The sequence below is a fragment of the Triturus cristatus genome, chromosome 3_1 (assembly GCF_964204655.1).
Source record: "Triturus cristatus chromosome 3_1, aTriCri1.1, whole genome shotgun sequence".
Taxonomy (NCBI): Eukaryota; Metazoa; Chordata; class Amphibia; order Caudata; family Salamandridae; genus Triturus; species Triturus cristatus.
In genome coordinates this window covers 430,293,063-430,309,097 of record NC_140583.1, presented here as the reverse complement: position 1 = coordinate 430,309,097, position 16,035 = coordinate 430,293,063, and the positions used below count along the sequence as shown (strand labels likewise).

General features: G+C 45.2%; 1 protein-coding gene across 5 annotated transcripts in view; it reads left to right on the top strand.

The window, feature by feature from the left end:
• The window catches only part of SECISBP2L (SECIS binding protein 2 like), a 600,623-nt gene that overhangs the window by 44,016 nt on the left and 540,572 nt on the right, over positions 1–16,035 (top strand). Inside the window, exon 1 of one of the 5 annotated variants that reach the window (XM_085644218.1) lies at positions 13,701–13,720. The exons of the other annotated variants lie outside the window; for them this stretch is intronic. Coding sequence (XP_085500344.1) covers positions 13,718–13,720 — 3 coding nt within the window. The 5' untranslated portion in view covers positions 13,701–13,717. Of the gene's footprint in view, positions 1–13,700; positions 13,721–16,035 lie in introns of those variants that run through there. 5 annotated transcript variants of the gene reach the window in all.

The window sequence follows — 16,035 nt, the reverse complement described above, 5'->3', positions numbered from 1 at the left end:
GGTTTTTGATGTGTATGGCCTTGTCAACCAGGCAGAATATTTTGAATTTGATTCTTGCTGGTGTGGTAGCCACTATAGAGATGGAGCATGGGTTTAAATTGGTCGAATTTGTTGGCAAAGTTTATAAACCAAACTAAATGAGGACTGCTTCATGTGAAGCAAGGTTACAAAAAAAATTGGCTAGAATGGCATTGCCAAAGTCCTGTTTCAATAAGGCTAGCGCTTGTACAACTGTTATTAGATGCTCAGGTGGGATGAGTTGATGGATTTTCTTCAGGGTATGTCAGTAGAAGGTGTCCGCCTTGGAAATTTTGTTTAAATGAGGGCTGAATCTAGAGTGAATCGTAAAAGTTTTGGCAATGGAGGGCAGTGAGCGGAGAACGCTTCTAAAATCATGCTTTAAGAATGTCTAGGTCAAGCTTTCTTTTGTGTTTTGGTGGAAGTGGACTAAATGAGGGTCCGTTTTCCCTGGATAGAAGGAATTTGACTGAAATCCTGTATTCTAATTGGCAGAGGCAATAAATAAAGATTGGTTTGTGATGTTTCTTTAAAAAAAAAAAAAAATGTAAACATTTTTTTTACCTTTTTGATATTTTCATTTTTCAACACAGTATTAAAAAAAAAAAAACAGGCAGCACATTGTAGCCTGTACGGTGAGAAGCACATACCATACACAGTTTTTTATATGACATTATGGAAAGTACCAGCCACAATAGGGTCCTCAAAAGGATATTCAGGTTCACCCATCTAAATCCGTCCCCCTCCCTCCTCAATCAGCATGGGGTTCCCATCCATCTGTTCCTCCCACTGTCGTCATCCTCTTCCCTTGCCGAAGAGGATCTATGCGAAGTCTGCGTTTCTTCTGCTAGTGATCACTCCATTATGTTCCTGTGCCAGTGTATTCTCTCAGGTGCTCAGTGACCCACCCATGTAATGGCGACCCTGGCCGATACAAATACCAATTGTAGGAATTTATATCGCAATTTTCTTCCCGTTAGTCGATTGGCATTACCTAACAGGTAACTCTGGAGAGAAGGGTCAATATGCAAATGAGTAGTCCAGACATTATCTACTACGACTTGGTGCCAGAATGCCTGCACTGAGGAGCAATGCCAAGCTAAATGCAGGAAGTCTGTATTGTCTGTACAGCATCGGGCACAGCTATTGGGATGTGTCAGGGATAAATGGTGTAAAACCCTAGGTGTGAGGTAAGTCCTATGGAGGAAGTTGTAGTGTACCAATTGAAATCAGGCATTACTGGAAACTGCGTGTTATTTTGTTAACCCGTGTCCAATTCCTGTCAGACAGAGGTGTATCGAGGTCCAGTAAATCATCCAGGAGTTGTAGAAGCTGTGGTAATGAGACCCAAGGAGATGAAAGCTAAAATAATGTATCAGCGGCATAAAGGGAAATGACATGTCGTACTTCACCCACCCGTACGCCAGTTGTTTAGTTCCCGGCGTGCCTGAATAGTTAACAGTTCTAACAAGAAGAGGGGAGGGTGGGCACCCCTGATGAGTTCCCCTGCCAAGTATCCACATCTTCGAGCGACTGCTTCCCACTCTCACCCTTGCTGCTGGATTTGTGTAAAGGAGCAGGGCCCACCTGCAGCATTTAGGGCCGAAACCCATAATCTGCAGTACTTGGAGTAAATAGCCCCAATTCACAGTCGAAAGCCTTCGTTGCGCTGTTCCGTCTTCTGTAAGATGTGTGTCGGACATCAAATGTTCATGCCGGTACTCCTTGCTGGAATGAAACCACACCGGTCTTCATGAACCAAACATGCCATGTGTGGTGGTAAACTAACGGCATGTATTTTACTGAGTATTTTCGCATCTATGTTTATCATAGTGAGTGGTCCATGTGCTGTACAGTCAGCAGCGTCACTCCCTGGTTTGAGGAGCATACAGATGTCGCCTACACACTTTATAGGTGGTAAAATGCCTAGGTCTGAAGCCTCCAAGTTCTGTGTTAATGTGTCCGTAAACGCCTGCTAAAACTCAGGCGATTTGTTTGTTTGTTTGTTTTTTTTTTTTTGTTTTTTTTTTGGGCTCGTGTTAGTTTATTAAGCACCGATCTGAGCTCCTCAAGTGTTAATTGTTCACCCCGCTCCTTAACAGTTGCCTGTTCCACGCTTAAAAAAAAAAAAGTAACCCTTCCAGAAAGGGCGTGTAAATACTTGTGCTGGCATTCTGATCTACTGTATATACGCATTGTAAGTGTGCACAAAACTCTTCATAATATCCACTGTAGACGTAACCCTTGCTCCACTCAGAGTGTCTAAACACATCAGAATCGGGGGAGACTGTTCCCATCGCAGAATCCAGGCCAATAAGCAGCCAGTTGTATCTCCTTCACAGTGCAAATACTGCCAGATTAGTTTTAAAGTGTATTTGTCTAGTCAGTCGCATGTTTCCGAGATCCGCTGCCTTAATGGTATATTCTTCCCGAAGCAAGGCCGTAGTAGTGGGTTGCATCTCCTGGGCTCGAGCAAGTATCTGTTCTGCCGCACACAGGACAGCCTGGAGCTGTCTACAGACCCCACAAGTCATTTGCATACATGTGCCCCTTATCACTGCCTTGAGTGCCTCCCACTCTACAGCGGTGGTCCCAGCGGTGCCCCAGCTGTGCCCCAGTTTGACTCAAAATAACCCGTTCGGGCAAGTGGTATCGATTGCTTGCCTGTCTGGTCCTCCAGTATATCCATGACATTCGCCAATATTGAGTCCCTAGTTGTGCATTCCCAAAAGCCAAAAAAATCAAGCGAACATAACTACAATAACCATAATTGTATAAGCAGAAATAAGAATACCCCACCCCCATATACAAGCAGCAGAATTAGGTAAGCCGCGTTTTATACATGGGTAAAAGGTGCAATATGTATGTATATATGTGGGGTGACGATACTTGTGTTATGATTTGGTTTCCTGGACTCCCTTGGGTATCCCAATATTTTTGTGTAAATCCATGTCTTATCAACCTTTACTTACAAGGTCTCAGTGCTAGGCTCTACTTTGCCACACAAAGCAACAGACTATGGTGGTAGGTCGACCAGTTTAGCTTCTGTGGTTAGTAGGAGACCCTCTCAAACATTGATTAATTGAGGGCTTGAATCGCACCCAATGATGGCGTGCAATGAACTGAACTCCGCTTGCATCCATTTTCATATGTTTTCTTTAGACAAGGTATGTATGCGGTCACTGCGTGTGCCTTGTACTTCATTGCTATATTTCTTTTGGTCAGTATCTGTGCCAAATTTCTGAATTGGGAAAAACACCTTAGGTTTTTAGGCAGTTTCATTAGGCCCAGCAAACACACCAATGAGTCTCTGGGCACAGTTATCCTTCCTACTTCTGCTATTGGCCCCACAACCAAGTCCAGTAAACTTGAGTGCATAGATATTCCAACACCATATGGTACAAAGCAGCATTTGGATGCTGGCATCTAGGGCAGGGGTAAGATGACCCAGGGAATATTTCAGCAACCCTCTTTGTTGACAAGTGTGGCTGGTTATATAGTTTATCTGCGTACACTTAAACCGTTGGTTTCTCATACCAGTCATGTTCTAGGATGTTGGTCCATTCAACGTCAGTGATTGCTTTCTCTAGACATTGAATCCTTAGTGCGGTTATCTTGGAGTTGAAGGCAGGTACAATGGACAGGTAGAAAGTAGTCAGTGCGCACCGGCTCGGCCCATATGTCAATATTTAAGTGAGTGTTCATCATTGCGAGGAGCCTCCATTGCCATTTGGGAGAAATGAACACCAACCTCTAGTGGAGTCAGATTGATTGCTGTTTATACCACAATTCTGTAGTACTGTTTCCAAGTTTATTATTAAAGGTTTGGTTCTCCAAATGGGTCCACTCCTCATTATCTAAAACACGATTAATACACTTCAATGCAGATTTAAAAAGCATTTTAGAAAAAGTAACCTTTTTAAACGGGTCTTTTCATTCTGGGAAGAACAGCAGTTGGCAAGCTTTAGCAACATAACATGCATTATGGTGAAAAATGTCCTACCTATTGTGAAGGAAAGTTTCAATTCTATTATGGATGCGGAAGCGAGGATTAGGCCATAGTCCTTCAACAGTCCCGGTCACCACTCTTGCTTCCTCTTTCTGCAAGCACAGCCAGACTTTGTCGTTATGAATCCAGTTTATTCAAGTCCTTTCCTAGAGATAAAACACCATATGAGATAAGGAATCCATCTCTGAACGTGAACATGTCAACAAAAAGCAGACCACAATTACTGTTAAAATAGGACATATTCAGCGAGTTTATACCGAGAACACAATTGTCGTAACGAACATGACATAAGCTGTATCGAAGAAGGCAATCTCACATATTTCTCCAGTACAGAAACCGTTACACCATGGAATAACCATCACTCTAGGGTGGGAAGACAATATGTAGTCTACTGGGTGGGCTAATCCTCACCTTTGCATCCGAATTGAAACTTTCCTTCACGTTAGCTAGGAAATTTTTCATTCTATGTGGGGACCGGAGGCAAGGATTAGCTAGTTTAAAGCTTCACCACCACCAGAAATGCCAAGTGCGTTATCAGCTTAAAATAAAATCTTTTAAATAATGTCAGAGGACCAATGCGCAGCGTTGAGAATGTCCAACAGGCGTGGCCCCAGAGAAAAAAATTGGAGGCCATAGCTCCACTCACGGAGTGAGCTCCAAACTTTGAAATGTCAATACCTGCCAAATCCATCTTCTCCAACTTGCAATAGTGGGAGAAGACTCCGCTTTGTGAGGATTTTTAAGTGCGATAAACAACTTCTATTGACTCAGAGAGTGAGTTCTTCAGTCATATTTTCATAAGCCTTTAGTGCTTTCACCACACATAATTTGGGGACGTTAAGAAATGCAGGATAGGGCACGATTCTTGAATTACATTTAGTACGTCTGGAAATGTGAGAAGTGACCCCTTCTGGGTGACCACCTGAACCAAGCTGATCAGTATCGTTTGTGTGTGCTATCTTCCCAGGCTTTGTTAAGTAGGGCTGCAGCCTGAGATTAAATGCCCGGGACTTTCCATCGTTCTCTGTAATCCGCCACGCCATGAGGAGGAGGGTCCGAGAGATTGAGAGGATGAGGGTTCCCCTGGGGATCTGCTAGGAGATCCCAAAATAGGGGTCGAGGGATTGGAAAATCCCAAGAAAGTTCCATCGGAACCATAAACCAGACTTGAGACTTCTGAATCGGAGTGACCATTACCAAGTGTGCATGTTGTCGATGTACCTGGGTTGAAACGAACATGATCATCAGGAATGGGGGAAACGCATAACCCCTTTCTAATTGCCAGTCCTGGAGAAAGGCATCGAAAACCACTGCCCTGTGATCCGGCTGGCAACTGCAGTATCTCTCCAGTTGGTGGTCCATTTGCGACATGGACAGGTCGATTGAGAACTGGCCCCATCTCCTATGGCAAAGACCGCTGACTGCAGTTTCCAGAGGCTGGTGTTCCTACAGTGGTGAGAGTGCCCATCCGCCACTTAGGTGGATTGCCTCGGTTGATATTCAGCTGCTAAAGAGACTCGATTGGCTAAGCAGTAATCCCATAGCGCTTTCGCTAGATCGGACAGTGCCCTGGACCTCCCAGATGATTGACATATCGAACCACCGCCACTCTGTCCATTTTTAGAAGAACACAACAGTTAGCCTTGTCCTTGGTCCAGCACTTCACTGCAAAGGAGCCCGCCATTAGCTTAAAGCAGTTTATATTGAGAGATTGTTCTGGGGAGGACCACTTTCCGAAAATAGCTCAGCCATTCCAGGCGTCCATATGATTCAGCCACCATTGCAGTTCTTCTTTCTATTCCTCCGACAGGGGAATAGACTGAGAGTAACTTAGGCCGTGTCGGAGATGGGCTATCTTCAGACGTTGTAATTCCCTGTAGTGAAGGGGTCTGGGAAGATTGCTTGGATTTAGGAGGAAAGCAGACCCAGCATCCTGGCCAGGTGGCGTAGGGTAATGGAGGGTCTCAACAATGTCAGACAGAGCACATGTCTGATCTTCGTGAGTTTGCATGAGGGAAGACTATGGGTGGCTGCTTGCGAGTCCACCACGAACCCCAAAAATAGTGTTTATTGCGAGTGTTTATTGCCATCAAGGGCCTGTGGCAAATCCTAAATATATAAAGAAAACAATAGGGGGTGCTAGTAGACAGCCTTTTTAGACCTTATTACCGGTAATTCTAGATGATGAACCCTGGTCCCCCACCCCGGAAGAACATGACACTAGGGTGCAAAGTGTAGGTCAATAATTAATTGTAAAAGATTCTCAGGAATGCCCAGTCTATGCTATTATTTACCTGAGTATTTATCTGATAACCCGGTCGAACGCCATGGAAAAGTCTATGAAAATCACATTGATAAATTGCATGTGAACAGTGACCTATTTTTTTCCATAATCCCTTGCAGCATGGCAATATTATCTAGTGTACAACAGTTTTTCCTAAAGCCTGCTCGTTCAATTGGCATTATCTTTTCCTCGGCTCCCCAACAATGGAGATGCTCCAGATTCAATTTTGCAAATACCTTACCAAACAAGTTTAGGGAGGCAGTTTAGCTATAGTTAATTGGCAAATGACACGTCCCTTTTTATTATGCAATGGAACTATAATACTCCTGGTCCAGGGTCCTGGAATGACCCCATATTGATAATAATGCTGGAACACAGGAGTCAAGATTACTGGGAGTGGATTTTGGATTAGGTCGATCGGGCCTTTGACACTACTATCCCCAGATTCCCCGCATATACACTCTTGGGTCTGCCTATTGCTCCAACATTCCCACTTCGCTCTATAAAAGGTAGACAGATGGCCCTGGCACTTAATGCTGCCTACCGTGTACTGTTATCCAACTGGAACAGTGATAAAGTTCTGGATCACCAGCACTGACTTCAACAGCTGTGGAGCTTATGGGGTATGGAGCGTTTATCAATGGCAACCTTAGGGGATAAATCAAATTACACTAGTGTTTGGGCTCCCTTTATTTCCATCCTCTCTGTGGAGTACCGGGAACTGACTTGCCCAAAATACCTGTGTATACTGAGGTTGATCCCTACTGCCCAGGAGGAGGAAGAAGCTACTGGCATCATCTGTTGATCGCTGCGCTTCGGTTTCTCTCCGAAACCGAAGCTCTTGGCTTGCTGAGATGGGGTTAGGGTAGGGGGTTTTGAGGTTTTGCGTTCTTTATTCTTTGGGTTTTCTTTTGTTGTTTAAAGTTTGGAAACTATATTCTACAGTGACCAGCAGCACCTTTATATGAGGAGGACTATTGGGGATGGTCCTGCAAAGCCTTTCGGGGATGATCAACACTACTGAATCTAAATGATATGTCTGCCACCTATGTTTTCTAGATGACGCGGCTGACCCTGGATGGGTTGTAGGCGGCTTGCTGTGTAACTTATAGTCAATCACAGAACCTTAATGATCTGCTAATTGCATTTATCTGGTTAGTGCTACCATTGCGGCTGGCCCGATAGGATTGTAGGCGGCTTGCTGTGTATTGTGTTTTATTAAGCGTATTGTCAATAAAAAACGATTTAATTCTAAAATGTCTTTAATCTCAGGGACCTGCTTATTATAGATCTGTAATGTGGTACCCCAATGTATTACATCTGTTTTTAGAAAGTAAGCTGGAATTGAAGCGAGACCCATCCGAGCGTTCAAGTGGAGAGATATATTTTAAAGATTAGACTTTTGTTTTTGTTCATTCTCTTGCTGATAAGCTTCTAGAGGGTAACTTCCTTGCTATCATGATGAATCCTCCGTGAAACCAGCATTAGCAGAGCCAATAGTCTTGGCCACCAGCCTTTTGGTAATCCTTAATTATGTTTGGTCATGGTTTTTGCAACACTGTTAGGCTCTCCTCAATCTAAACAAAAACATTGGCTAAAGACAAAAATATAGTTTTGACCTTAAAACCACACATTGTCATTGTACTCCTTGGCACTGAAGTGAACTACGTTGTGTATTGATGTGCTATTTGTGTAAGGGCAGCAAGCCCTAACTCATAGTGTAGTCAGTCAGTGGCTGAAGTGAGCTGCCACATTGCCCCTTGATGCATGCTGGAATGGGTGGAAGAAATGATAGAACCTCCTGCTAATGGACAAAGTCGGGCTGAAAACCCCTATAGGAAACTAGGTTATCCACATAATTTCAGTCAAATAAAAAGGTATAGGCTAACACAGATTTTAAAAAAGCCAATTTGTCTGGCATTGGCTGCCAGCCTCTTGACTTTGGGTCAAGAGGCCCAAAGTCTATTTGGCCTTTAAGGACTCTTGACTTTGGGAAAGAAGGTGATAAGGCTAGAAAGGAAGAGGAAGGCAAGAAGGAAGGACAGAAAGCAGGAAAGAAAGAGGAAGTCAAGAAGGAAAGAAAGAGGAAAGGATAAGAAATAAATTGTAAGATAGAAAGGAAGAGAGACCAGAAAGATTGGAAGAGAAACAAAGGGAGTGAAAGAAAGAGGAAGGTAAGAAAAGGGGGGGGGAAAGAAAAAGGAATGAAAGAAACAAAAAAAAGACGAAAGGAACAAAGAAAGAGGAAGGAAAGAAGGACCAAGACGAAATGACAGGGTTGCGAAGAGAGAGCACCCTTATGAGCTTGAGTTTGTGCGCTGCTGGTATGGTGTGAAAAAGCAGCTGTCAGATAAAAAAACGGCACTTCAAAAGAAATTTACATTAGCAGGAGACAGGAACTGATGAATCTGGAATGTGTTCTGTGCTCTCATCCGGTAGAAAGTGTCCCATCTCATTAAGACCTACACACAAACGCAAAATTAAAGTAAAAACAGAAACTCTGGCACTGAAGGAAACTACCTTGTTTGTGTCTGTGCTCCTTGCGAAAGGGCTTAATGCAGTCTTTCAAAGTGAAGTTAGCCAGTGGCTGAAGTAGGCTCATACGTTGCCACATGCTGTACACTGTAGTAGGCAGAAACTAAATGTGAATGATACAAGCACAGGCTAATGGACGAAGAGGTGCTAGAAAGCCCTTTTATGTCAGTCAAGATCAAGATCAAAATAACTTTATTTGGTTACAAAAAATGGACCATAAAAGTATTTTACAGACAAATCACTTTCAATTCTGTGTCCAATTTATACAATAATACAGCTCCTGCCTCGACAACTGTAAGACTAAAAGGTAAAAGAGGCAGATCTAAAAGGAATTTATTTTAAGTTTAAAGTAATTTTATTCATGCAGCGTGACACATCCAAACTCATATACAGCAGTATAAGATCGGCAAATGAAAAGGAGCGAAAGTCCGGCATGACACAACATTTTAGTACAAACGTCCCCCGCCACCCCAACGTCCCAACTCCCCCCCCCCCCCACACCCATCCCACCCACCGTCCAGTGCGCTACTAGCAGCGCCGCCTAGTACCAACCACCAGCCCCAATGTGACTAGGTCTTCCACCACACACCCGCCAACCCCACAATGCGCCTCCCCATCGTCACAGAGCAAGACAAGGTGGAGAAGCTCAGGCAAAGCAACAAATCCTAGCACAGCGCACTGGACAACTCCTCCCCCCCACACCCAACTCCCACGACCCCTCCCGGTACCCCAACACCCCAAAACAACCCCTCCCAAACCCAAAACACTGTCCCCGTCCCCCCAAGAAAGGAGTCAAGGAAACCATTGTCCAAGGCCGGCCCGAAAAAGCAGGTCTATGGAAAAGTCTCGAAAGTGGACGTCCAGCCACAACACCACCCCCGCTCCCCCCCCAACCCCCCAGGCCCCCAAACCTGCAGCTCAGAAAAGAAGAAGCGATGTCGATCTCCCCCCGGAGAAGTCCTAGGCGGTCAAAGCAACCTCTCCAGTCGCCGTTTCTCTAGCGACCTCACGCACAGCATTATCCATGTCAGCCCGGATAGTAGGCGAGTCCGGTCTCACTGATGAAGTCGAAGACCTGCGGCCAGGGACCGATTGCCAGCCATCCCTGGTAATCCGGCGACGACGTGGAGTGGGGGCATCTTCGTCAGTCGCCGTGATGCCCAATACAGTACAGGTGTCCTGAAGGGAGCGCAGCTGATGCAATATTCCATTCCAGCGGAAGATAATACGAAAAGGGTGGCCCCAAGAATATTGAATGTCATGCTCCCGCAAGAAGTCAGTCACAATTTTAAAAGACTTGCGTTTCTGTAGGGTGACCACTGAGAGATCCTGAAAGAGGGCCACCCTATGGCCTCTGCACTCCAAGGAGGGCTTAGTGCGAGCCACCCTTAGAATCCGTTCCTTCAGGGGATAGTCCGGCAGGTAGGCCAGAAGATCGGGGGGAGGCGCCGGGGCTCTGCGTCGTGGGCCCACTCTGTGTGCCCTATCGATCCTGAGTGCAAAGTCCGTCGGCTCATTCAGGACCTCCCGGAACAGATCCTGCAGGTAGGTGGCCGCGTCTTCCCCCTCTTCTCCGAGCGGAACGCCCCGGACCCTGATGTTGTTCCTCCGGGAACGGTTCTCAAGGTCCTCCACATGGGATTGTAGATCAATCTGCTGGTCCCGGAGCCTGATCACTTCCTGCTGGAGCTGTGTGAGTACCTCGTATCTAGGATCGTACACTCGGCACGACAGAGACAGTACACGGGAAGTTCTTAAGAGCAAATCTTTATCAGATCGGAGTTGTGGGATCTTTATGATCAGCCAGGCAAAATATATACAAGTAGAGCGCGGGCTCACAAAGTCTTGGAGGGGGGTTAGGAGGTAGCGGGACAGTCTTTGGGGATAAGAATCAAATGCAGGAGCGTACCCGGCGCACAGCTCACAATCCTCGAGCTGGGGGATACGCTTGTCGTCGTGGGGTCCGGCGGGACCAAGAGAGTCTGTGGGAGCCGCGAGTCACTCGGCAGGCTCGAGTATAAGTTCGGAGGCCTTACGATCTTCAGGGAGCCGCGAGTCACTCAGCAGGGCTCAGGCACAAGGTCGGAGGTTTTACGATCTTCAGGGAGCCGCGAGTCACTCAGCAGGGCTCAGGCACAAGGTCGGAGGTCTTACGATCTTCAGGGGAGCCGCGAGTCACTCCGCAGGGCTCAGGTGTTCCAAGGCGAATTTGCCGGACAGCCCCAGAGCACCCCTTGTTATAGGGCGACTCCTCTTTGATGTCCGGAGTCTGTGCAGGCAGGGGTCTTGTCACCTGGGGGTCGCTTGTTGGGGGTTTCCTTCCATTGTCCTTTGATCCTTTCAGGGCCGGGTCGGGAGGAGCCCCAGACACCAAGCAGGCGTGGAGCCAGCCCTCGGAGAGGCCGGCGGGTCGATCGAATCCCACCTTCCCAGGGAAGCGCAGAGGTGTGATGGAAACTGCTCCTCCCTTTCTCATCCCAAGGGGAGCGCGATGTCCTCCAGCCGGAGTGGCGCCTCTAGGCCAGGGTCGCGCTGGGGCCGGGCGGCCATCTTGGTGCATGAAGTGGGCACGCTGGCCCGGGGTGGCCGAAGGGGGAAGGCCACGGACGGGGGAAGTCCGGGTCGGGTGTGTGTGTTCTGGTGGGAAGGATCGGCTAGGCCGTGGGCTCGGGGCTGGTGTGAGGTGCAGGGGTCAGGTCTGACTATGTTACGAGGGCCGGGTCTAACATTCTCCCTTTCTGCCGAGAAGATGCTAGGACCATCAGTTCTTCAGGCCGGTTTAAGGAAAATTGCATCTTTGATGCAAGCTAATTTACTTAAACTTAATAGCGAGAAGACCGAGGTCCTGATTTTTTGGGGAAAATAAAGATCTTTGGGGCCCCTAGCACTAGCCTGACGTAATGGGTACCTTACCCCAGCCTACCCACCAAGTCCGCAATTTGGGATTCATTATTGATGACCAATTATGAATGAGACAGCAAGCAGTGAAGGTGGCAGCCACCTGCTTTACCATTCTGAAATGGTTGAAAAAAAATCACCTGGATGCTTCCCTGCTCCACTCAAAGGACCGTAGTCCAAGCGCTTGTGACTTCAAGATTGGACTACGGTAACATCCTCTATCTAGGAGCCAACAAGGAAGTGATACAGAAACTACAGGTGGTGCAGAATTCTGCTGCCAGATTACTTTTTCAGATTGCCAAAACTGCTTCCATCTCTGGCTCCTTGCAAGATCTTCATTGGCTCGAGGTCGTTAATCGCGTTAAATTTAAAGCCTTGAGCTACTTGTTCGAGATAAAGTCTGGTACTGCCCCACAATATTTGCAAGATTTGGTTCATCCTTACCAACCTCCACGTTTGTTACGCTCTACTACTCAGGGGAAATTCTTGGTTCCCAGGGTTAAACTCTCACGGATGGGTGGTCGCTCATTTGCCTGTCTGGGTCCAACCTTATGGAATTCTCTCCCCATATCACTCAGGAATGAAACAATATATGTGAACTTCCGTAAATATTTAAAGACGTGGCTGTTCAATCAGTAATTCTGATTCTTCTGTTCCTTCAGGCTGGCGCTGGGAAACCCTTTTTGGGTAGGTGTGCGCCTTACAAAATCAATATAACATAATATAAAGGCACATTTTCTAACGTTTAACTTGTGCATTTTCAAGTTTAATATTTAGTGCGTTTCTATATTATTATGTGGCAGAATTTGCGTAAAAGCCCATGCCAGTGAACCACAGCGACAGTCTCCTCCTACCAGTTCCTCTGGAATTGTAATCAGTACAAGGAAGTCATATCATTATCACAACCAGTTCTGGCATTACTGCACATTTACAGCTAAATGTGCAACATTGGTTCTTTCTCTTTATCACAATTATTGGTGCAAAATTAGCACAAGCTTTTTGCTTGTGTTCTGGTACTAACAGACTTTCTCTTCATGCAAAAATTATGTTAAATGCACTATAAACACTTTACACACATTTGCTTTAATTTCTCACTGCTTCGCACATATTTTAAATGACCCCCAAAGAGGTATGTCCGTTATTGACAAATTGCAACAAATATTAGTTGCTGACTATTCTGAATTTTTCAAAATAATAGCTCTATATAGGCAAATTAAACACCCTCCATTAGGCCTAGTTTGACAGCACAGCTGTCTGGCTGATAAAATTGTTAACAATTCTTTAAAATATACGTAGAGTAGACGTTGGCTTGGCTCTACCCAGAGAAGCATAACACTCTCAACTCATGCTACCAGCTGACGAGGTATCATTTCATCTTCCAAGTAGTTCTTTCATTAGAATGCCCAAGACAACTATTACAAATCTGAAAAATAAACTTAACTGTGCACTTTGGCACACTGTTTTCTCTTCTATATGCTTTCTACACCGAAAGTTATATTTTGGCTATTTTTTCCCCCATCATTGGTAATGCGAGTAGGACAGGCTTAATGTGATAAGATGGCAGTTGTGCTTACAATACATACAAACCGCATTTGGGATTCCCTGTGTTTTAAATGAGTTGGTCCATAAAAGCCAGGGCTATTGGCTTTGCCAGTATATGTTGCAGGGAGTAATTACTGCTACCACTTTCCCTCCTGTAGTGTGGAAGCTACACCAGCACGTGCGCAACCCATCTACCAAAATGTAAACCGGGTTCTTGCCCAGCCTGTGCAGGAGCTTGGAGACAACTAGAGGCCTCTGGGGGTGGGGGCTGCGGAACACAGTAGCTGCACTACTCAGAGAGAAGCTTCACGTCATCGCCGCCTCCTCGAACGAGGATTGAAGGAGGTCTTGTGTTCTGTCGTGCCAGTCTTCCTAGCAGCCCAGTTGGGGATTTGGAGGCATCGGACACCCGAGGCTGCTGTCATATATTGATGGTGAGCACTTAGTTTATAGGCGCGGAAGTTTCTGACTTAGGTTTATTCTAGTTCGATTCCCTTCACCACGAACTTGCGACTATTTTTGATTGCGGTCGGTGGTGTGTAAACAAAGCACACACACACAGCAACACCGGTAATCCAGCACGGCGGCGCGCGAGTGGAGGAATAATTCTGTTTAGTGACAAGCACTGCTGCTGCAAAATGTGCTTGTTGGCTGTTTTCGTATGTTTCTTGGGGACCTCTGAACACTCGTAGGTTCTGGACCCAAAAGAATTCCCTCCACCTCCTCAATTGCATTTATGCAGTCCTGCATTTCTCTGGTGGCATGCGCGGCAGAGATTGTGAAACAATCCATTGTTTCTCTACCCCTGGCTGTTTTCGTTTATCATGCACACTCATGTCATCCAGTGTACCAGTTTTTCTATCGGCGTACGGGAATCACACATGGATTCGACGTTCTGTATAAGTTCAGTCCCCTAGCGCTCTGCTCTGTGCGCACAGGTGTAGTGTTGCATGTTTTGTATAGAAGATGTATGTTTCCTTTAAATACATTTACTAGTGAGAAAAAACAGTACACCACAGTGCTCAAATGTCCATTTGTTTATGTAATGACATTTATTTTCTGTGATGCCATCTGGTTCAATAAGCACATTTTCCTGATCTGTGCTCTGGTTCACGCTGCATACGATATAATTTCGCGTGATGGCAGCATCCAGTGAACCACTGTACCACTGTGATGTAATTTCCAGTGATATTATTATATTGTTATTAGTGGTTTTAAAACAGAATATTGGTAAGTTAAAAGCTTGGGTGCTGGCAGCGAAGCTTAGAAGTTCACACCCGATTTGTGGCTGTGACACGCACACCCTAGTTTTATTTAAACTTTTTAATAGCGTTTCGTTTTTTATCGCAAAGCTTTTGCATTCCTGATTGTAAGGTTGGGTTTGTATAATTCAGTAATAAATTGTGCAATTATAAGTCATAATCGTTCTTATTGATTGGATGAATCCAACCAGCTGATTACTCAAACATGCTTTGTTGATTCGATCTCATTATTGTGATGACCTTGTCGGTTTGCATCTTCCAATTTCTAAAGCGTGACTGTTACTCGGAAGATGTAGTCTTGTATAGAATGTTGTGCTTGTCATTAAACTATTCACCGTTGTGATTATGATCTCCGAATTTCGGTTCTCTTCAACAAGAGAATCCGAAGCGATCTAAATACGTTAACTCAAGAAGTTGTTGGTGTAGCTAGTGTGGATAAGCTATAATGAATAGTGTGTGCAGGCAGGGTGTGTTTCAGGCCCAGTTGTGTTTTGTAGCATATTTTATATGGTGGTGTTTCATAAACGTGGTAAATAAGGACCTTGCCTCACTCTCTGAGGGGCATGATTTGCATTGCTCCTGTTCTATGCCTCTAAGATGGTCACAAGAATTGTATCCGATGATCGGGGTGAGTTAATTTTTTTGTTTTCTTTAATGCCCTGGCTTCCTAAATGTGCTCTGTTTCTATTGTAAACGCGGTGTGATCCTATTTAGGCCCATTTGGGTGGGATCATTATTACAAATACATATCAAATGATGGACTTCATTTGGCCATCAATGCAAGTTCTTTATTTAAATGCATACAAAAGGCCTTTAGCAGGTGTGTATACATATGTAGATTTATCGATTTTGCACATACACAGTTTTGCAAAAAACAAAAATAGTTTAAGAGTAAAATTCAAAATATGTATTTTTAATAGTGCTCTCTGTTTCTGCCCGTTTCTGGACCCATTGTCACTTGTATCAGAGAAGGGCCTATGGAGGATGTCCATGCTTTGGCTTATGGTGTTGTTGCTTATATTACTGCTAGATCAATACATCTGGATTCTGCTTTAGGGTGCTACCAGGGTTCACACACAATTAGTCACCCAATATTGTCTATAGCACATGCTTTATCTGGTGGTTTCACCCAGGGACCATCCAGTACTTGGTACGTTTTCCAGAAGTGAGATAGGTTGGTGCCCACGATAAGTATATAAAATCCCAGGGTAATGAAATCCCAAATTCTGGATTCACTTTGTTGATACAGGAAGTACAATACTATGTTGTTATAGTCTTTTTTTTTTTTTTTCTTCTTTATTGCGTGGAGTAGTCTCTGCGGCACGATCGGACCGCAGAGACTGCTCCAAGCATCCCGATCAGGAATGCGTCATATATGGAGTTTTCATTGTTATGACTTTAGATCACACAATCAGAAACTGTCAGTTTGCCTTGAAAAAGCCCCTGGTCTGCAGGCCCTTTGGGCCAAACACATGTTGGCTGTCTTT